The sequence below is a fragment of the Stegodyphus dumicola genome, chromosome 1 (genome assembly GCF_044657685.1).
Source record: "Stegodyphus dumicola isolate Sdum_Otavi_A_Nest chromosome 1, ASM4465768v1".
In the NCBI taxonomy this organism is placed as follows: Eukaryota; Metazoa; Arthropoda; class Arachnida; order Araneae; family Eresidae; genus Stegodyphus; species Stegodyphus dumicola.
Window position 1 is genome coordinate 235,911,387 of NC_140768.1, and position 24,583 is coordinate 235,935,969.

Below are 24,583 nucleotides of genomic sequence, written 5' to 3' on the forward strand. Positions count from 1 at the left end.
GTGTAAATTCTTTCTTACGGGCTGATGCACACTAGCATCCCATATAGAAATGAGAAAACATTAGCTGTCTCCAAAGACTTAAATTTTAACTACAGCCAAATCTAACTTTATAAAAATTAATTACCTTCCAAATTTATAATGCACTTCAAATACAAATTCAAAATTTTTATTTTTTAACTAGCTCTTGAAGAAAATGCACTGTTATGACAGCAACACATTTTTAAGCTTACTTTTTTATGCAACAAAATGAAAACGTAAAAGGCAATTTTTTTTAAGTTCCTCCATTAGAAGAAGCATAATCTAATGAGGCTGCTTACAAAATACATAGTCCTGAACAAAAATAAAATTATGTATTTTGCTCTGAATGACAAATTTACTTTCAGGTATGTTTTTTCTTGACATAAATGCAGAAAGTCCAAAAATTCTGAATTCTGTAACCATAAGCTTTATCTTTAAGGTGAGGCATGCTGTGATCTGGCAACACAGTTCTACATACACCATTTGTGATATTTAAATCATAATGCGAAACATCTTAATGTATTAATATTGTACATGTGAAATTACATGCTTTTTTTTTTTTTTTTTTTTTTTTGGAATGGGTGGGGATAAGCAAAGAAACCCCCAAAAAGTAATTAATCACTGTACCTTTTCAGACATTCACTGGCTAATGAACTTCCTTTTATAACATCATAAACTTCATCAGAGGGTGTAATAATCTGATCGATAACCTTCTCCAAAAACTTTCCATTAACAATGATTCCATGAATTTCAGAAGGAATTCTAAGGCCAAGCTGAAATAAAAATTTGCTAAATTAAATGAGATTAAAGATTTAAAATTATGAATCATGGTGACATGAGAATTTTTTGTATCAAAATTTAAAATATAATACAAAGTACGATATATGGATATCCAATATATAATATGATTTAATATGTAGACCTCTCAACTGCCAGCATTTAAAATAAAAAAAAATAAAAAAAAAATAAAAAAAACTTTTTGCAAAAAGGGAGAAAAAATTAGATTCCAAAAGTAGTATCTCACTTTAGTACATACTTTGACATTTTTTTATAATTAAATATAAGAAAAATCTTGACCTCCATGTTGAAGTAACACAATCCTTTATAAGCTTAAATCTATATTATCAATAATTGCTGGCTCTGTAGCTGCCTTTCTGCTTGTCTTGCATTTCAAACTGAAACATTCTACCAAAGTTCATCACCCATTTTACACTTAATGAATAACTTATATCCCTAATGCCAACCTGGCAATCATTTATTATTATTATTATTATTATTATTATTATTATTATTATTTGCTTTCATCGCCATGTAACTATCAACTTCTCGCAGTTTGAGAAATGATTCATATAGTGATATCTAAAGGCCATTTTTTCACATCAGTAACTGAATATCAAACAGCATGGTAATTTTTTATATTGACATTATACTTGGCGACAATTACAGACTTCAGCCAAATGTATTACAAAGCACTGAGTGAGCTGAAGAGGAGAAATTTCTTTTCATATAAAACATATCAGTTTTTAATTTTCTTACACATACTGAGAAAATCGCAAATAGTACTTTATTTACCAAAGTACTTTTAAACATGAAAATAAAATTAATAATAATGTATATAACATTTGTTTGGATAAATTTAGTAATGTACCATCTGCTGAAGTAAAATAAAATTAAATACAAATATTAATTGATTAAACATTGCTCTTCATATAAAAATCTACAGATGTCTAAAGCAGATTAAGCAGAACTCAGATCAAATGAAATTCAATAACATCAATAAAATGTAATAAAAAGTACAATTCAGATGAAAAAAAAATTCAGAAAAATCACTAAAGATGGAAGAATGCAATTTGCCTACCTTGAGGTTTCACTAATTCAATATAGTCTATTTACTACTGCAAAAAATTGTCCTTGGTAAAGGATAAAAATAAATAACCGAGAGATTTGATGATTTACTCGTAGAGTTGGATAAGCCTTAAACATATGTGGGAATTTATTTATTCAGACCTCAAATATGCACGAAATAGACATAATTACAATAACTAACTAAACTAATACTACAATTAAAACTTAACTTCTACAGTGTGTGATACAAGCAAAAAAAACAATTTAGTGGAACAACATGTCTTTAATCACCAAACTCATAATACATCAGTAGTATAAAGCCATGGCCTTTGTGTGGTCAGGCAGCTCAGGAATGAATCATCTTTTCTATTCATTATTAAGATACAATAACATGCCGAACAAGTATTAATTTAGAAGCCAAACAACAAAAATCAGCATTATGTTTTCAAATTTTCACAAGACTAGTTTTGATGGTTTTACCAAACCATCATCCTCAGCTGCAAAAGCGCAAATGAATGAGATAAGATATCATGATTAGATAAGATAAGATAAAAAAGACTGGACAGGAGCTAAGCTACTTCCACCATCTGTTGATGAAACGAGAACTAAAACATAATTTCCTCAGCCTTTAAGGAAATTATGTTTTAGTTCTCATTTCATCAATAGATGGTGCCAGTAGCTTAACTCTTGTGCAGTCTTTCTTTTCTTATCTAACCACTATACTTTATCTCGTTCATTCGCGCTTTTGCAGCTGAGGCTGATGGTTTGGTAAAACCAACAAGACTAAATGCCGATTTTTGTTGTTTGACATCTAAATTAATATCCATTTCTGTTTTACCATTAGTCTTGTAACTACCATAAAGTGTGCAGATGCTGTTTAGTGCTAACTTTGACAATACAATTTCTTATTTGGAGTTAAAAATTAATATTTACAGCTAACCTAAATTCCTGTGTTAAATAAGTGCCAGGTGAATGTTTTAATTTTTTGGAGAACTTTAAACTGTGGCTGGAAGCATGGCAGAATATGAAATTAAAACCATGTTGTAGATGTTTAAGTAAAAAGACATTTTTTGCTTTGATACACTATAAAATGCATGATTTCTGTAAGTAAGCATCTTCTGTCAAATGGAACACAATATGTACTGACAAGTAAATTTCAAACTAATTGTTTAGAATCTTGACTTTATTTGTATCATCAGATGTCAGGCAGTGCATTCCATGTGACTGCAAAGGACATTTTAAACAATCAATGAAAGCTTTAAGTGAAAAGTGCATTGACATTACATTGAGATACAATGTCAAATACCACAATTAAATGTCGTTTTGACGAAACATCTTGTGTAACAAATTTAATGACATGATCTCTCAGTATTCGATAATATTCAAAGTGATTTAGATTTCAGTGTGTTGATGAGAAAAATTATTAAATTTTGATAACTTTCAATTATCCCAAAGAGCAGAAACTAAAGTACAAATATTTAGAGAAAAGTAGTCTTAGAAATCACCCACATTAGTGTTTAATATTAGAAATACATAATAATTGCACTTTTAGAGCACTTGTGTAAAAATGAATATACAAAACATTTTTAAAAATGCCGAAATCAGCATTTAATTCTTATTACACTTTTTAAAATGTAGGCAATTAATATGAACTAAATGGCAATGAAATCTACCTATCTTGCAATTGTGATTTTTTTAACACCGTCACAAATGTACTGAATATACTTACAAATAATGATACAAAAGTTTTGGCAGATAGTAAGTTTCTTGTTTCAAATGAATCAGAACTAAATTAAAAAAGCCTTAAGTAATTTTATCATATTAACTGTAAACTGCAGTTTTATTTTTTCCTGTAGTGTTTATAGCTCCAAACAATGCATAGTTTGTACCATTAAAAAATCACTGCTCTAAGTGTTTGTTTGTTAACTTAAGATCACATTATAAACATGAATGTTACAATTTATGTTTTTTATTATTAAAAGTATATTCTGCTTTTGCGGCTTATTTTTTTAATATATTTGTAATAGCAAAAAAATTCATGATAAATTAAGGGGGAAAAGATTTCATTGCATGCTATTTCACAAATAGCAGGTTTTTAATGTATGTAGCATGCAACTGTGCATATTAGTTATAGATTTTCTGTGCAATATGCAATAAAATATTATTGATTTTAGAAAATGTATTGTTTGAATGAACTTGATCTTGTTAATTTTCAGTTGTTCCAGAGAGTAGAAATATATACGTATGTTAAGAGATGATAGAAACAGATTTTAAGAAACAAACATTTATGTGAATTTGTCATTTTTATTCTCAAGTATAGTTTAATTTTCATTGCTTAATTTGATATGTTTGTGGTAACAAAGAAACAATAAAAAAAATACTTTTAAGATATGATGTTTAATGAAGATCAGTTTTAATGCATATATCAAGCTATTCCATATATCATTCAATGTTCAGCTAAAGAAAGGTTATTGATTTTAAAAAGTGTAGACATGATCATGGTAATTTACTCTTCTCCCAAATTGCAGAAACTAAAAGTAAGTATATACATTTACACATGATTGAAAGAAGTGGTGTTAAGAAACACCAGCATTATCACTAAATACTGTAATCTATAATTATTGCATTTCTAATTGTATAATATTTTTAATAAATGTTTTTAATTAACTGCAAATTGCAGTTCCATTTTCCTAACACAGCATAATTAATGTTTTTTAAATATCGCAGTCATTTGTCTATTAGGTTATTATCTCATTATAAATATAAATATGAACATTTGAATTTAGGTTTTTTTTAATTAGATTTAGGTATACTTCTTATATGAAATATTTTAATTAGATTTAGGTATATTTTGAAGTGCATTTATTAATTAATTTATAGTCTTTCATTTGCATATGTAATAAAAGTTCATGGCTATAATATTTTTTGCTATGAAACACGAATAACTTAAATACTTGAGCTTAGGTAAAATATTGATAATAATCTAATTAATTGTTATCTTTAGAACTGCTTCCCAATTTTGCATGGCAGGAACAATTTTTAATCAGTGTTTAAGTCATTATAAAATGTTCATTTGGCACCTATTCATTCTTTCAATTATACTTATGCAAAGAGTTTATAATACTCTTTAGAAAGCCTAAAAAGTGAAAATAATTTATATAGTCACTTTTCTGTCAGCTTTTTTTAATTAAATAATAATAAATTTATATTTCCAATGAAAACTTTACAACATCCAATTTCAGATGAATACATTGGATGGAAAGCATAGTCTTGTTTTTTAAGTGTCATAGTTCTCTTCACCTGCCCATTCACCATGTCCTCTTCACGATACAGCAGATGCTAAAGACAAATATTAGATTATGCTTTAAAAAAAAAAAAAAACTATTTAAAATCTGTAGTATGCCTCTAAAATGCACTATTGCTCCAACAGAGAAGAAACTGACAAAAGTTGCTAATACTGAAAAAAATTTCGATTGACAATTCAGTGGGAATTCTCGACTGGCAGTTATGGAACATGAAGAACATTGTAACTGAACAAGAAATTATGTGAAGTAACGTTCACATTGAAAGAAATGTTTAATAACTTAAACAAGTAAATATTGATTTTTAGTACAACAGGGCTCTGTCCCAGAAGGACTTTTGTTTTCGTTTTGTGTTGGTGCACTATAAATGTCTGTTTCACTTTTCAAACTGTTGCCACCAAATGTTAGAGTCTTGCATTATATTTGAAGAAATTAAATAATGAAAAATCTGCATAAATATATGTATATTTCTTGCATTGTGATAAAACAATGGTACCTAGACCCACCCAATTTTGAATGATGTAATTCTACTGTGAATATGGGCATGCCCAATTTTAAATTTGTTTTATTATTGATTGATCTCATAAGAAACATGTATCTTAGTTACGGCATTGTGTTTGAGCCCATTAACTTGTTTATTAGTCCAAAGGGGCAATTTGATCAGTAGGACTATTAATTTCGTTTTGGCATTTTGCGTTGAAAACTATAAACAGTGAATCAAATTGTTGTCACGAAATATTAGAGCCCTGTATTATATTTAAAGAAATTAAATAATGAAGAATCTGCATGAATGTATGTACTTTTTCGCACTGTGGTAAAACAACGGTGACTAGAGCCATCAAAACTTGAATAACGTAATCTTCCACAGAATATAGGAATATGGGCATGTGGAAGCCCTAATTTGAATTTGAAATTTGTTTTATTATCAATTTCATATTTTGTAAAACGTTAATGAATTTTTGATTAACAAACTCAAAGATTTCAAAGCCAAGCAATGGCAACGTTGTACAGAAAAAATATTTTTATCTCCAGCGGGCGAGACTCTATATCGTAAATTCTGAGGATATGCTCAATTTAAAATTATTTTACTATATTATATTGCTCTTGAACTGAATTTTATGATTTAAGTGCAAAGAACGTGATATTTAATAAATAAAGGTAACAAAAAAAATTTTAAAAAAATGTCTCTTTGAATGTAATTTAAAATGTGAAACCTTTCAGTTTTTTTTAAATTTGATTTTCTTAAGATCATAAATGCTTCGTTTCATAAACAAATATGCTACTAACTTTCATGAGAGAAGCTTCAGTTTCATCAACATCCATTTCTGCTTCATCACTAGCATCACTGCTTGATAAATCTTCCCAATCATCACTAGAATCTGGAAGGAAAAAATATATTTTAAAATGGAAAAACATTTCTTAATTTTCAGACCAGCAATATTTTTCAACATACATTTAACTTACCATTGCCGAAACAAACATTAGTCAATATTTCTAGAGCTATCTGTTTCGCGGGAAGAACATGATCCAAATGCTTTACAGTCTTATTTACAGCAGCCTCCTAATGAATGAATAAATTTAATAATCAAATACACTATGAAGCAGAGGAATGTTTATTCAGCAAATGTTTACTACTGGAAAAAAAAAAAAAAAAAAAAAAAAAAAACATTTAACAAGTAGTAGTAAAGTTTTTCTTGAAAAAAAAATTAATAAAAAAAATTGCAATTACAAAACTATACTTAGAGATACAGAATGGTGCATATTGTAGCCACTAACTTTACATGTATAACATAAAGATGATTGTGGTAACTTTAGACATTTACTACAGTGTATAATGTAGACATCAGTGAATCTTGAAAATAATGTCCTCTAAATCTTGTCCTATCTGGATGCAGTGTTCAGAACAATGTGGGAAAGCTTTCATGACAACTCTCAACAAGAACTGTGGAAAAATGTCGGGGTATAATGCCACTATTCTGCCACAATACCCACTGAATATCCCTGGTAGACTGTTCTAATGCACCACAGCAATCTGCAACTTCACTAGCCAATGGTCTATGGCAGCGGTCATTAACCGGTGTTCCGTGAAAACTTTTTGATGGTCCACAGAAAAAAATTGGGACATAATTTATATTTTTATGAAGATTCAGTTTAAAAATTATGAGTAACAAAACGTATTATAAAATATGTATTATACTTTTTTAATTTTAGCTACCACTTTTAGTGAAATTCCTTCTGAATTTAGCAATTTTTTAGTTACTTTTGCAGGTGTATCAAGTGACATTTGAAAGTGAGAGTTGGCATCCATGGATATGCCGCTGTTATCAATAACAGCGTGAAGTGTAATGCTCTTTCCTTTTGAATTACAAACATATGCTATGGTAGTCGTTAATAACACAGTTTTCTCCGTGTCAATAGGCAACTTAATGGATTTTTATGAGAACCACCTGCATTCTTGTTTATAACTGCATCACTGGAAGTTTCCATTTTTGTTTTGTCAAACTGTTGATTGATGGCGCCATTGCTGAGTAAGCGATGGTTATTATGTTTACAATAATTAAAAATTGACAGCATAACACTTTCCGTTTATTGATATTGCTTTGTGCTTGCCAGTTTGTTCTTGCTTTTCATGAAGTTCCTTTTCAGTGATATGGAAATGTGAAGCTTTATGCACAAGAAGGTAAAATTCTGTATTTTTTATATAATTTTTCAATGTGAACGAAATACGTGTATCAGCGAGATGTTAATAGTGTTTTAATTGTTACTCATAATTGGAGGCATAGCCTGAATTTCCATAAAGGCATGCTGCTAAAGACCAAATATTTTGAAAATTATATTAACAAATGAAAATTAGAATTACATGTATTGGAAAGTTGAATATTGCTTTTAATGTATTAATATGGTTGTTTTTAAGGTCTGATTTAAGTTTTTTAATTTATATTAGTGGTCCACCAAATATAAAATTATATATGTAGTGGTCAATGAAGTTCTAAGGATTGATGACCGCTTGTCTATGGCATACTTATTGCTTGTGACTCCTGATTCCTAGCTCTCCAAGGATGTAGGTATACAAAACGTGTGTATGCGTTCTAGCTCAGCTGGTAACTCAAAACAGTTTAATATATATTGTCCTACATATATTTTATACAAAAATTATAATTTTTAAATCAAGCATGTAATACTTAAAATATTCCAAGTTGAATATTTATTATAAAGATAAAAAAAAGTTATTTTTTCTCTTAATTTCTTATTAATATTTATGCACATATACAGAACAGATTCTACACATCCCTTTAACTTTTGACCAATTGTTGTTTTTTAGAACTGCTGAATCATGGTCAATATGAAAGTGATGCCTTATTGTTTCAAATTATTTGCAATGATCCTAATGGTAAACTAAAGAACCTAATAGCTAACACAATGCAATGCTTTTAGCAGTGAAATAAATGATGTTACAAGCAAAACAGGTAGATGCACAGTATTCATCATTTAGCATGAAAAGATATGCCGTTCGTATATATATATAATAGCTGCCAACCTTGAAATATGAAAAATTTGGAATTTGCGTTAGATTTCCGTGTTGCATGGCAGCACCATTTTAAAAGAACTAAAAACTGATTAAAATTCATTTCATAATGCATGATTCAGTTTATTCAACTATTTATGTTATGATTAAGATGTAAAATATACTAATTACATATTCTAAATTTTAAGTTATTTGGCTAATTTTGTTAATTTTTTTTACACTTTTATATTAAGAAAATTGAGTAGGGAAGGTAAGCTTCAGTGCTTTTAAACACGATAAAATTAAAATTAACATTAGTGTATATACTATTGAGTGGATAAACATAGTAATATACTATATACTTGTAAGATACTTTCTTTACCACATGTATTTGTCGTATAATTTGAAAGCATGTTCAGCTAACAATCAGGAGGTCTGGGGTTCAAATTCCCATGAGGGCATTACACATTCATTATGTATTTTGCCTCTGAAAATCAAAAAATCATTCTGCAGCACCACACATCACTGGGGTTTGGTGACTAGCTCAAAAGTGCCTTCTTTATGTAATTAATTAATTTATGTATAGCTAGCAATCAGAACATCTGGAGTTCAAACCCTATTGAAGGCATTGTATATTTTTTCATGTTTTCTGTTCTGAAATGCACCTATTGAATCTATATGTTGATTAAAATGAAATTAAATACAAATATTTACAGGTTAAACATTTGGTTGAACCTTTATATAAAGATATATGAGGGTTTTTGTAGGAAAATATAACTTATTGTAAACGTTTTACTGCATCATCTCTCCTCCTTGAAATGTTTATTTAGTTTAGTTATTTTAAAGTAATATAGTAGTTACTTCTACTTCTTTTTCTTGCTGCCACTGTTTGCATTGAGAACGGACTGTTTCAACCTAATTGAGATGTAAAAATGAAACGTGATGTTATGTCATCTGAAAAGCCAATTCGTGCCGATAGCTGATTGGTTGCCGTGAGATTACGTCATTCCTACTTCTGCTATAAGTATCTCGCGTCGCTCTGGCTCAACCCTGCTAGTCCCCTTCTAGTTCCTGCTTTCCTGGCACTTGAGTAAGCGGTTTCCAGCCCCTTCAGAAGGATGCATGCAGTCCGGTGAATAAAGTGCCTTGGTTCCGGTTTGCGGGATGGCTGTTCCTGAATAAAGTTCCTTGGTGCCTGTCCGCGGGATGATTGTTTCGGAATGAGTTCCTTGGTTCACATCCATAAGATGATTGTTCCAGAATAAAGTTCCTTGGTTCCAGAGGCTACCATATGAGTGACTGCTGTGGGCAGCATCCATGTTCTTCAATAAAGGCGGCATTTAAAACACGTGAGCGGCGATTCCTCCTGCAAACGGAGTTAGGCCTGTTTTGAGTGCTTTCAAGAACTTCATTTACATTTTTCAGGTGTTTTCTCAACCATTGATTATGGACTTATTGAATGTGCAGCCAGCTTCATTTTTAGGCCGCATAATTACTGTTTAGGATTTTTTGTTTGTATTGAATGCCAGTGTTTTGGAGACCAGGTAAAAATATTATTTGATGAATGATGGTTATATTATATTTTTCCTAAGACTCTGATATTGTTGAAATTTATTTTCTGTGTTTTTATTCTTTATTACATTGTTAATAAATTGGTTAAGTTCAAAACCTTTTATTGTCTTCAATGTCTGCACAACATGATATCTCAGGGAGCTTTTATTGCTACTACTGCTAAATGTTTAATTTCTTTAAACTTTAAACTTTGCTTTAGCATCAGTTTTTTTTTTTTTTTTTTTTTTTCAACCTCTGATCCCACAGTATGATGGCCAGGCATGCGGCAGGTGGTTGGTGTGCGTAGTAGGCGACTGCGCATCTCATCCTCCACACGCTCTGTCACTGCCGACTTCAAAACACCATTTTCTGTTGAGTTGCAGTCATGTAAACATGGCTGCTGCTATTGATTCTCCCGCCAAGTGTGGATTGTGAGCTGTTATTCATTTCTTCCAGGCAGACGGGAACAGTGCAGCGGAAATTCATCGGAAAATGTGTTGGGTGTATGGAGACAGTTTTATGTGTGATGGTGTTGTTCGTGAATGGTGTCAAAAGTTTAAAGATGGCCGAACTAATGTGCACGATGAGGGGGGTCAAGGATGCAAGTCTGTGAAGCGCCAAGTGACTTTTATCTTTTCCCTGAACTGAAGCAGTAGCTTGGGGATCAGTGTTTCCAAAATGACGCGGAGCTTAAAGAAACCGTCAAAACACACTTCCACTCATTGGTGGGATCATTTTATGAAGAGAGTACTGCAAAGCTTGATCACAGATATGACAAAGGCCTCAATTGTCAAGGTGATTGAGTAGAGAAATAACCTGTATTGTACATTACTTTTGGTAATAAAATCTTTTTTGTATATTCATCTGTCTTTCCTTTATAGCCCATCAGAGGTTGGAAAAAAAAAAAAAACTATGTATAAATGTTCACCGTAGATTACAAAAATTCAGATCAAATAAAATTTAATATGAAAAACTATACCCAGATCATTACCCCCAAGGGATGAAGGAATGAAATTTGCAAAATTTGAATTTGATAATGAAACTTATGTAATGCAATACCGAAACTGTACAAATTTTAATTTAATTTTATTGCTGAAAAACTCTTAAAAATTAAAGTAAAGATAAAAATTAGCAAAGGCTAAAAATTATAAACTGGAAGATTCAGTAATTTACTAGAAAGCAAGTCAAAAAACTAGCAGGGTTACTAGCTATGAAATATGTATATAAAGATAAAAAAAAGGGAATAACAGTCTATAATTATATAAATATCTTATTTAATACAAAAGTATTTCTGGTAACAATGCTTATTCTCTGCCTTGTTTTAAGTCTCTCTTTCTGGCAGAGTTGTTAAGACCATTAATACTAGTAATTTGACCAGACAAATGAACCCACACCCAGATAAATGAGCTGGCTGCATTGTTGGTTTTTGTTCTCATGTAGTATGAATTTGAGCCAGTTTCTCTTAGAAAGTCTTTCACAAAAGCATCCTTCCTTCAGTAGATTGCCCTCATGTGCTTTGCCATATTTGAATAACCTAACCAAACCTGTCTTTTTCAAATCTCCCTTAGTTGCAAAAAGAAAAAAGTTACACTGAAATATTAGCACTTTTTTTAGAACTCTGTTTACACCATTTCAAAATGTTGAATTAGAAAATGCTAAATAATTTGTGTACATAATTTATAGCGGATGATAAAAAAATGGTGACCTATGACATATCTGCCAACTTCATGACAGAAAAAGTACAAGTAAATTTTATACGGAATATACTGACATAGGTTTAATTATTTTGAAACAATTACAATAAACACTGAAAAAAACATTTGTTAAAAAATTAAAAAATTACACAAATGAAATTAATTTTAATGTATACACAGTAACTTTTTAATTTCCTAAATAGAAGTTTATAAAATGTACTTTACATCATAATTATTATTTGTTTGAGTTTTAGAATCAAGCTATTAAAATTCACCAAAATGAAAAGCATAGCTGCCAATTATGAAACATGAAAAACCATGATGTTTTTGCACAAAATGATGCAATGTGAAGAAAATGGCATATTGACAATTTTGAGTTCCTTCATAACACATCATTAGGATTAAAAATTCAATTATAGCATTATTTGTGAGACAAAATATATCAACTTAATAAAAATTTTATTCATTGTTCCCAATGTTTAGTTTATGCTTTTAATTAATTAAATTTCACTGTGTTTATTTCCTCAAAATTTTATACTGATGTACATTAAAGTGGGAAATAAAAAGTTATTTATTTAGCAAAGTGTTAGTAACAAAGAAACAGTTACTCACTTTTTCTTCTAAATCCTTTTCATCGTGATATTTATCTAACTTTACAAGCTAAAAAGCAAATATATACAAAGAGTTAATAACACACTAATAGATGTATAACATAAAGTTAAAATTAGAATCAGACAGCTAATCAATTAGTTCTTTATTGATAAAGACTTTATGTTATATGGCGTTAGAACATGTATACATCATATACTGTACTTTATGACTAGATATCTGTTCAGCTAACAAGTCCAACAAAAGCTTTACTCGTTCATCTAAAGTGGAAGCAACAACCTCCAATACTTTAACTGAAATGTCATTCATACAGTCATTGAATGTAGCAGAGAATAAGTTCAGCAGAATTCCTGCAAATATCATAATTATAAGAATATAATACAACAGTATAAAACAAAAGATTTCAAACATACAGAAATGGGGGGAAACACACATTTTTTTTAAAATTTGTGCTCAGTTTATATTGCTTTTGGTGCTGAATGTTACAATTTTTAAATTTTCTCATATCGCATACAGTTTTATATTTATACTCTTACTTCATTGGCACATACATTTACATAGTTTGAAGAAACTCAATAATCAAACAGAAGCACCCAATCAAAAATATTACATACAATTTAAAAATAAATACTATATATATTAATGTAAAACATTAAAATGCAATTATTTACAAAAATTTAGTCAAAGCCTGCACAATGCCTTTGCTAAGCAAAACAGTATTAGTTGTTTTTTTCTATTTTTAAAATGCCTTTGAATTCTTTTGCAGAACATCCATCACTAAACTGCAATAATACACAATGTATCTAAAAGTTATTAGATTAGCAATATGCTCTGCCATCTAACATTTGGTATACAAATTACCACACATGGTCAGTGGATAAGTGAAATCAATGTAGGTTTCGATGGTATATTGAGTGAATTACAGCTATAAACTAAAAACTATTTTGTACCTTACTCATATATCCGAAAACAGAACCAAAAGTAGCAATTAAACTTTTTGTGCAAGACCTTTGCAGAAACCATTGGAATGCAGAAAATTATTGATTGCAATAAAGCCTTTTGCAGCAGAAAGCTTTCATTTGCTATTGTAAGTTCCATGCTAATCAGGAAAGTGGGGCATATGATGCCATGGAAGGTTGTTTCTCAACTAGCTAATGTCAAAATGATTTGAAAAAAAACTGAAGGAAGTGTAGAGTTATTGAAGATGACTGCTATGGAGCTCCACTTAAAATCTGGTTACTGAATCCAGCAACATGACAATGTGTCAAACAAGGCAATTACTGTCCATCAGGTATTAGACACTTTATTAATATAACCATTTTATTGCCAAATATGCCAGACCCCCCCCCAAAAAAAGGGGGCTTCTTTTTAATATTATGTATACATTTTGTAGTCTCAAAGTTTGTTCATCAGAATCTTTGCTTGCTATTGAACTCAGTTACTTGAGGTCAGTTGCCATTGACAGAGGATTTTCTCCTATGGTCATTGATAAAAATATTTCATATTGAAATCAAAGAAGACATTCCACTGTTCGAAATAGCATTAACAAACTTGTCATTCTGTTTCAACTCCAGCACTGGTTTAAACGGGAGGATTCCTAGACAAAAGAGCCCCGTCTGAAGCGAAGTCCTGTCTAGCTACGGAAACGATGTTGTGGCTACATGGGATTTTTTCAAACCTCACCGAAAATGTCTCGGCTGAACCTCTGTCCTGAGTAGAGACAACCGGGATTTTTTCAAACCTCACCGAAAATGTCTCGGCTGGACCTCTGTCCTGAGTAGAGACAACCAATCAGGCAAAAGTTCTGCTTCTGAAGCGTCATGTGATCCCAATCTGAGCAATAACTGATTAGTGTTTGGCATTCAAGTCTTTGTAGTAAGTGAAAATGGTAACCTAGCTATGTGGGTTTCCTGGAATTGTGCAGGTTCTGAGAATTGTCCCTTTCGAAATCAAGTCTTGTGTAGCCGAAATATAATGTGATTGAGGTTTTACAAAACTGCATAAGTCTTCAGAAGTTCAGTTTTCAAGTCATTTTCTCACCTATCAGTAAAATCTATGATTCGATTCTTAAAGATTCCATTTCTAACTTTAATGCTTTTGAAATTTATATCATATCTAGTCAGTATAACTTTAGATATATCAGACAATCTAAAAGAATGTTAAAGTTTTACATCAAGGAACAAGAATTTATATTTGAAAAAGTGAAATTAACAAGTTTTTGATAGCTAATTGGATTTCCTTGAAGCTTTTTACATTTGCAAAGATTTATCTTGTTTAGGTAATGACTTTAGTTCCAATCTGGTTCTTCCCATGTAGCCCCCCAACACTTTTAAATACTTTTAAAAGTCTATTAGGGCAGGGGAAATAATCTTTTAAAAGTCTATTTAAAGTCCATGTAGCCCCCCAACACTTTTAAAAGTCTATTAGGTTAATTTTTCAATTTTTGTTTCAGACAGATGGTGCTACCTTCTTTTTCAGTTTACTCCTTTTTCATGCAACTACAGCTGTGTTTTATACTTCATTATAGATTTCTTTGCTTCTAATAAAATGGGACTCACACCAGCTTGCCCTTGAAATCAAAAGAGTCTTAAATATACACCAAACACAAAATGTTGCTTTGCATAATTTTATGTTTTACTGAGAATTACTCAAATGAAATTTATTCTTGTTTTTACTAATGATACATAATAAATATTTATTAACAATATATCAAAAGCATAAAAATAATAATAAAGAAAGAATTTTTTAAATAAGAAGGATTATTAATCAAATTTTTAATATATATTTTTCTTTTTTTATATGTCTGTAAAAGTGCATTTTTATATTTGTCATGTTACTATCATGTAACTTTATTTTAACTTAACAATAACTTTATTTTAATGAAATTTCCTAAAAATGAAAAAGTTTATAGCAAAATTCAAAATTTTAAAAACTGACTAATTAAAATGACAACTTCTTTTAAAAATACAAAACTTGCTGTACAAAAGTATACTAACTAAAATTTTGGTACTTTATAAACAGAAATTATATTTATAAGTGAATCAAACTTGTTTTATTATGTAATTAATTTAAGTACTTTAGTGTAAGATTAAAATAAACTGCAAATTACTACTGTTATCTCAAAATATTGCATATAGAATAACTCATAACAGTAGACAGTTTGGTTCACTTAATTACAGCAAAGTACTTAAGAGCTATCTGCCTAAGGAGAGGGATACTGTTGTGGACGACTTTCTTGGTGAAACTGGGTCACATATACATTACACACGGTGAAAACACCCATGCAACCCACCCGTTCAGCGGGATTTGAACCCTGGACCGAATAACCAGCATTCAGCGACTTTACTGCTTGGCCACAGGTGAAACAGTAACAGTACATATTCTGAATAATGTAATTTTTTAATATTGGTTTTGGTTCCTGAGTTAATACTCTAGAACAATGGTTCTGAACCTTTTTTGCTCCATGCACTCTTTTACCATTGCTAGGCAATTAAATCCCCTCTTTTCCAAAACTCAAAAATACATACACATTTTTTTAAAATTTAGATTATTTTTTAATGTGTCTCATAAATTAAACACGAAAGCGCATAGAAAATATTAATAAATACCAAAATTCAAATAAAAGTAGTTTTTTATATTCATAAACTAAATACTTAACATGTAAATAAAAGGCTGACTGCATTTTCCCCTGAAAATAAATAATATATAATATCTCCCCTTAGGGTGGAATTCTCCCCTGTTTAAGAACCTCTACTCAAGAATGAATATCAAAATATGAATATAGATTAAAGCACTACATCCACGTGCAAGTAAAAATCAAAAACCCGAATATCTTTTTATGGTTAGATCCAAACAAATACAGCAGGGGAAATATACAGAGAAGTATGATTCGTTACATTTGTACAGATACTTAATAAATATGCAAATTAATAATATTCAAGTCTTCAATACGATATCCAAGATTTCATCTTTATTTTAAAAAATGGCATTGTTTTGATTTTAAATTAAATTTTCAAACTTTATGATTCTCTATTCTTTTTCAAAATTTTGTTGCATTATCTTAGTATAGGTTAGGTTATTTGAATATGGCAAAGCACACAAGAGCTGTCTGATTAAAAGAGGATTGCATTCCTAGGAAAACTTTCAAAGGAAAACTAGTTCACACATTACACATAGCAAATTACAAAAATGCAGCCAGTCCATTCACCTGGGTTTGAACCTGGAAGAAATTATCAGTATTCAGTGTCCTCTAGCAGATCAACCACTGATGGGGGGCCTGCTTAAATTATAACAGCCTATTAGTTCATTAGGCAGCTAATTAGTCTCTAATTCATTTTTGATTTGTAAATATTTAAAATATTGTATTCTCAGGCACAAAAAATAAGAATTTTAATTTTGTTAAAGCATTAATTTGTAAACTACCAAGCCAAATGAATGTTAAGTTGCATTTTCTATTATTGCAGCCCTTTATAATTCTTGGAATCTAAGCTAAAGACAAGATAATGATTACTCTGCAATTTGGGGAGATTAAACCAGAATTAAATTTTTAGATTGGTGATATTAGGTTTATTTTACACGGTGAGATATCAAAACAATTCTGCAATATTTAACATTTGACTTTAATAGTTCAGAATTAAGCAGACAATTTTTAATCTTAGTCAATGTTATTCAATCAATTTAATGTTATCTATTATTCAATCTGAAACAGTTAATTCAAATGTGCTGCATTGCATGATAATGTATCTTCCCACTAGCAAAAAATTATTTCTAGCCCCCCCCTAAAAAAAGTTTATATAGTATATTATTGCCTGCATGTTCTCCAGATTTGTCTTCTTGCTATTATTTTCTTTTCCCCAAAACTAAAGTTGCATTTCAAAAGAAAGTTTTTTTGTGATATGGAAGAGATAAAAGAAATGCATCTATTCTTAGAGTGCCAAAAGTAGATCTCTACAAGCTTTCTCTTTAAATACCTGCCAGATTTCCATTAAGATTGAATGTTGTCCTAGTGTATGCTCTAAAACATTTCTATTTCTCTAAATACATTCTGATTACCAAATTGTCACAGCGTGAATATACACTTAAACTTCAATAAGTTGAAATTTTCGATGGAATTGTTTTCAGAACTAGAAATTAGAAGTTAAGACAAAGTGAATATTGAAACATAGTATTGAAAACTGATACTAATTAAAAGATGAATTTTCAGTAGCTGTCTTTCAACAGTGTATCTCTTTAGCTCTGGTTTACTGAAACTTGAATACATTTAGACTGAATTTGTGCTTTTTACCACAAAAGTGAGAATTTTAAACACAGTATATCTATTTCGTAGCACATAGTTTCAAATTAAGTATTTAACAAAATAAACTAAAATTTGTCAGCTTTAGTCATACACCCTTTTTTAGTAAAAATATATGAAATATAAGTTTTTATATTAACTTTTAACAAATAATGTTTCAAATACCTATTTTTCTATATATTTACAAATAATTTAAAAATAAGCTCTTTACACACGTATCTTAAAAACTGTCACATATGATTTAAATTATTTACATTGAATTTTATGACTGTATAATTAGACTGGATAGAGTAAACACTGGATTCTATTGCCCAGAAAAGTTTGGAAGAGGCTTCTATCCCTATGTTTGGGAGACACCTCAATCATTTGCTAAACAGGTGTTAACATTTTGTTGATTGACCCCCCTACCCCCACCCCGACTTTAAATATAATTTGCAACTAAAATGTCCAGAAAATGAAAAGCAGTCTTCCTCAAAGATAAAATTGAAATTTTAAATGAATTTAACAAGACTGCAGAATTTATGGAAATATAACTGTCTATAAAAAATGAATATTCTTGTGTCAACATTGAAAACAAATATTTCTGAAAGAAGGATATTAGAAGAAAGAACAACAGCTTGCAGAAAATCCACTTCAAAAAAGTTCTGTGTTCAAGATGAAATATCTGGACGTTCAAACAGCATTTTGCTAAAGTTTTTCTTTTGCAAATGGGCTTCTGTTAAAGGAAAACATACAAGAAATAACATAGTGGATGAATGTGAAACATGAGACAATTTTTTTCACTGAAGTGCTACATAAATTTTAATTACATCATAGAATGCTGTATTGTTTCATAAATTAAGAAAAAGATGTTTCAGCCAAATTTGTTAAAAATTCAAGAATTTATCCAAAGAGGTAATATCAGCTAAATCCTTTTTAATGTTAATGAAACCAGTCTTTTCTTTTATATCCTGAAAAAATCCCCCTCAAGACTCTTTACCATCATGCATGATATCTTCTATTATAAAATAATTAATCAATGATTATGAAGGAATTTTCATTTCTATATCATGCAAAAAGCTTACTGGTTAGGATTTCTTGATAAAAGTCAATAAAACGTCAGAAAAAGTTTAAACTCATAATTTATAATAAAATTAGTAATCAATCCTTTTTTATTGAATATATAATAATTATGTTCATTAAAATTTTTACAATTCATTTAAATTGAACATTTTAGTTACAAGAAACAAATATTAACAAAATCCCAAGCATGTAATAAAAAAGGTCAAGTTTGAAAAAAAAAAAAAAATTATACATGATACATAATTTTTAATGCCATTTTTTAATTAAGTGTTCATAGTTACAGTAAGAAAGCTAAAATCTCTAAAAATGCTTTTTCATGCAGACCTATGTAATAAATATAATGTACTGTATCTATTGTGTAACTAGCTAAATGCTAAAGAGAAAAAAAAACTTTTCCTTTAAGTATAGCATACCTGCTGCTAGAGTTTTAAGCAAAATATGTTCTGGTTCGGTGGGTGACAGACACATCAAAGCTTTTAACTGTTCTAAAACTAAGGGCTGTTTTAATACCTCAATGACTTCAGAATTATCTTCAACAACTGTGTGAAGGCACTGGGCTAAAAGGATAATAATCATATAATAATTACAATTTTATTGCAATTACATTTAAATAAAAATAATAGTAATGAAGAAAAATAAACAAACTTACCAACTGCTAGAGGTATCTGAAGGCCATAAACTGAAATATCTAGGCATGGCAATAAGACAGAAACAAGATTCTTTGTATTAAACACAGTAACTGCAGTATCACTGCTTTCACTGAAAAGTAAACAAGTTCTTAATTGAATGCATAATTTTTAAACCATTAAACATAACATGCATAAAAATAAATCACATATTTTCTAGATAAGAAGAAACTAAATATTTTGTTATTAGTATTTTAATACAAAGAACATTATATTAATAACGAAATTAATTCTGCTTGCCATTAATTAATATTACTCTGCTTGCCATAAAAAGACATGATGAGTAAGTGCTTGAGGTGAAAGTGTGCTTTTAACTTGATTAATCCAAATGTTAACTTGATAATAACTGTTAACTTGATAATAAATTGATTACTCCAAATGTCCTGTTATTACCACAGAGGAGTCAGGATCAGATATTATTTGTAGATCTTGCAATGTAGAATAGCAATGAACATCAGCTTTCAGCTATCCAACTGCAAACACTGCCAACAATAATTTTAACATGTGTTGCATTATCAGACATATACAAACAAAGCATAGCAACAACCCCTATACTGAAAGCTAGATTTATGTTTATTATTTCGTTATACATTATTATATGTTTACACTGCCAACAATGACTTTAACATATGCTACATCATCAGACTGTTTTTCTTAACATCTAAAGATAAAATCACAGACATATACAAAATACACATAGGAACAGTTCCTGCACTGAAAAAACTAGATTTCATTATTTATTACTATACTTTCTGCAATGATTTTTCAGAAGAAAGAAAGAAATACATAAAGATAAGGAAAAAACTGAAAAAATATCTTTGTAATATTTTGTATAAATTTTATATTATTTATTTAAAATTATTTGTATAAAATTTTGCAAAAGTAATTCATACAAAAGATAACAAACAGTTATTAAAAAAAGCAAATACAGTCATTTCATAAACTAGTAAATGAAGCAATCAAATATTTACGTGTAAATAAAATCCCTATTTTATTCAAAGGCAACAGAGTGGGGGAAAATAAAGAAAATATTAGTACACTTCTAAAACATATCTTTCAGGTGATTTAAAAAGAATATTCTAAAATATGCAATTCCTTCAATAACTGCATGCTGATATGTTAAAAGATAATATGGAACAGTAAGTAAGGTATATACACCATGTTTCAAAAAGAATATAAGTATTACAAAGTATTATTTTGTCCAAACTATCGATCACTGCACCTCAGCTCGGCTATTGGCGAAACAAATACATAGTCTAGTTTATATTAATAGCCGCTAGATGTCGGTTGTCTTCTGTTTTGCGTGGTAACCGTCACATATTTAAAATGGCTACTCCAAAGCAGAAATCACTTTCTGTTCTCGAGTTTGACACCCTGCGACTTCTTCCTGTGGGGTTTCATTAAAGACAACATTTATGTACCACCACTTCCACAGAACCTGGAAGAGATGAAGAACCAGATCTGTAGTGTCATAACATCAGTGACGGCGGACATGCTTGCCTGAGTATGGAAGGAATTTGAGTATTGATGTGATATTTTCCGTGTCGCTGACGGAGGGCATACTGAACATCTGTAACATCTGTAATCTGAACTTGAGAGGTTTGTACATATGTGCATAAAGTTTCATATTCATATGTCATACAGTTTAATAAATATATGCATTCAAAATACATATATTCTTTTTGAAACACGCTGTATTAACTTATGCAACACAAAACTTTACACAAATCCTCAATTCAAGATACTCTTCTTCCCTTCTTATACGCATTTTATATAATTTTATATAGCAATGAAAACAACCTGCTGATGTCAACGATTCAGAGAGTATATAATCAAAGAATCTCTAAGGAGAAGAAGTAAAGGTTCCCCGAGGCAAATGTGGCTCCGTCAGACCGAAGAGACACATTATGAATATCCCTGAAGCTTACTTTAAAGGGGCAAACCATCCCAAAGCTATCCACCCTCCGTAGCTCACTGCGCATGTGCGAAATAACATTAGGAGGCAACAAAGCAGCATGCCGTTGGCCATATTAGCAATCTTTACCACGAAATCTTTTTCTTTGTTCGAAAAGGTTCTTTGTTGTTGTAGTCAGAGGTACTTGGTTTTAGTTATGTGAAATTCTTTTAAAGACTTTTTAAATGTAATGCTGTAAGTGAAAAGGTTTTGGCTATTGGGTGAAAACTTTGCTCTTGGTTTTCACAATGGTCATTCCAAATAATTGTCTAAAAGTTGCAATGGTAATTTGTTTTTAAAGTTATTGTCGGATAATTGTAATGTATTTCAGTGTTTTCAATTTATTTAAGGGTGCCTTTAATGTTTCAGTTAGTTATTGCAAATTTTGCTTTTAAAATTTCACTGCACAATTTTAACTATGGATTCAAAAAATTTATTACATTTTGTATGGCATGTGTTTTCCCCCCTTTTTAAGTTTACAGAAGAAAAGAATTAAGAAATTTATTTCATTTAAATTTTGTCTTCGTATGGCTCGCTGTTTAAATTGAAAGTAAAAATTGGACACGATTTCTATAATTCGCCCAAAATTCCAACTAACATCCTTTTGCTCATAAAACTCCAGAAATGTATGAAAATAAAACATTTTGAGTTATTTCAAAGTAAAAAATTTTTTATCTCCTCGAACTGCGCTGTTTAAATTCTACCCTGGGCTGGTGTTTCACTGCATTGCCGTGGCTCTTCGGTACAGTGGCGCAGAGGCGAAACAGGTTTACATTGCGTCTATGGAAGCTTTTATTCTTCTCCTTAGAGATTCTTTGATATAATGAAACACAAAATGAGAAGCTGTGGTTACCTGGGTACTTTCTATGGTTTCTAACAGAAAACATCTATAATGTATACCTTTCACCACTTACCAATGGCTACAATCTAGTTCAGCTACTTTGTGTACAATCACCAGTGTACATAAATGAGATAAGCAAGATGGTGGCGAGTCTCAGCCTCATGAACAAAAAAAAGAATGTACCAGCTTTAATACAAACCTTGAATACCATTAGCAACTATCTAACTTTACTAACTTAACTTCAGACTTAATTTTAAAAAATCGTATAAAAGAGGTATAATCCTATAAAATATAATAAATATCCTATAAAATATAATAAATCCTATAATATAATCCTCTAAAATATAATATAATATAATATAATATAATATAATTATAATCCTATAAAATATAATATAATATAATTATAATCTTATAAAATAGGATTATAATAATTATAATCCTATAATAGAGATAGCCGAAGCTATCAAAATTCTATCAGAGTTGGCCCCTTAATGTTAATAGACTGCGAAGCTATCAAGGGCCTAAAGTATGGCCGAGCATAATAATAGCTTACGAGAGAGTAGCCTAAAAAGGCGGACACGTGCAGCCAGAATACCTGGTATCTCTCTCTAAGACCAAAAAACTTTGCAATTAAATACCGCTCTTTCTCATTATGTATTCAGACGTGATTCTAAAACTACATTCTGGCCGGAAGTGGTAAGTTGAAGTTAAGAATTAATATGAAAGGAACTTTAACTCAAAATTTAACTGTTACTGAAATTAACATAATCCTTAAAAGTTCAGCCCATCAGCATAATAGTAGCCAACCTCTACTAGCCACCCACCAAAAATAAAACCAGATTTGTAACTGTTCATCAGAAAACTTACTCTTCCTATGGCACATCTACAAGAACAGCATCACTCTGACATCAAACATATATTCCATTACTGGACATACTTTTTACAGTGATTCACTGCACGACCTCATTCAGCCAACTTTTTCTGGCTTATCTATCTGAACACTGTTTTGCAGTTTTTTATGCATTCACGAAACATCCATTGAGAAATATTCAACAGCTTCATTATGCCGAGCTGAACTATTCCATTTTAATCACGGAGGAGAACATCTTTGTAATGACTCAATGCCAGAGTGACTATTTACTTTAGGGATGACTTAAAATGCTGCTTTTCAGAATGATCTAGTAAAGCAAGTTGAAAAGGATAGGACTGATTGCAAGTTATAATAATGCCGTTTAGCTGCAATTACCAATATGGAAGATTGCTACAGTAATTTTAAAACTTTAATTTTTATTTTCTTTCTTTTTTTTTAATCAAATCTATTGTTACAAAAGGAATTTACTTAGAAATAATAAAAAATTCTACCATAATTCAAAATTTCTCCTTTGCATCAAAATACTATTTCACAGATACTTGGTTCTGCCTCACTGGATAAAATGCATACAACCTTCTGACTAAGAAATTTCCCTAGAGGTGGGTTAACAGGAGATCTAAGCTCATCATCTCCCATTCTTGAAACAGACAGCTACTGATTTCATCTTTTTTAACCTCTTCCTTCTGATTCCCACTAAAATTATGAAGTGAGGTTTTGCCTTCTATTTCTCGTGCCCATGATATTTTTGGGATGGAATGTTTAAGGAAACGTATCAAAAAGATTAAAAACAATCCATTTCTCATACCTGAAAAATCTGCATTTCTTATTTTACATATTTTCTTGATTTCAAGATAGGAAAAACTCCAAAAATTAAAAATGAATATATGAAGAAGGGTCAAAGCATGGCCTGTAGAGCTCTCTTACAAATAAAAACAATCAATAATTACACAATTTGTAAAGAAAACATTTATTTTTACAGTATCAGTGGGAAAATTGATTAAATTAAGATTCTAAATGTCAATTAAGCCTTTGATCAGCTTATCAAATTTAGCAACACAGTTGGAAGTAATTATACACAGAGTATCCTCAAAATATCAATCCATAGGCTGACTTTTCTATCTTAGCCATCTCATGCTTTATTCTTGAAAACTGCATACATAAGTACCTACTTCCTAACAAAAAGTACACAGTACACATTCTCAAAAACTGCCAGTAAAAATTAAGGAATTGTTCTTAGAAATGTAACTGAAAAACATAAGCAAGGGCATTGAAAATAAATCCAAGTCTGAAACGTCAGTTTGCCGGAAATCAGTTAAGAAAGAGCTCGGGGATAAGACAATATATTCTCT

General features: G+C 30.2%; 1 protein-coding gene across 1 annotated transcript in view; it reads right to left on the reverse strand.

Moving 5' to 3' along the window:
* LOC118197520 (HEAT repeat-containing protein 3) overlaps positions 1–24,583 on the reverse strand; it is a 140,951-nt gene that overhangs the window by 31,778 nt on the left and 84,590 nt on the right. Inside the window, exons 5-11 of the mRNA XM_085826547.1 lie at positions 19,529–19,638; positions 19,293–19,436; positions 12,729–12,874; positions 12,528–12,575; positions 6,630–6,726; positions 6,453–6,544; positions 646–791 (exon numbers count right to left, since the gene is read on the reverse strand). Coding sequence (XP_085682673.1) covers positions 646–791; positions 6,453–6,544; positions 6,630–6,726; positions 12,528–12,575; positions 12,729–12,874; positions 19,293–19,436; positions 19,529–19,638 — 783 coding nt within the window. The remainder of the gene's footprint in view (positions 1–645; positions 792–6,452; positions 6,545–6,629; positions 6,727–12,527; positions 12,576–12,728; positions 12,875–19,292; positions 19,437–19,528; positions 19,639–24,583) is intronic.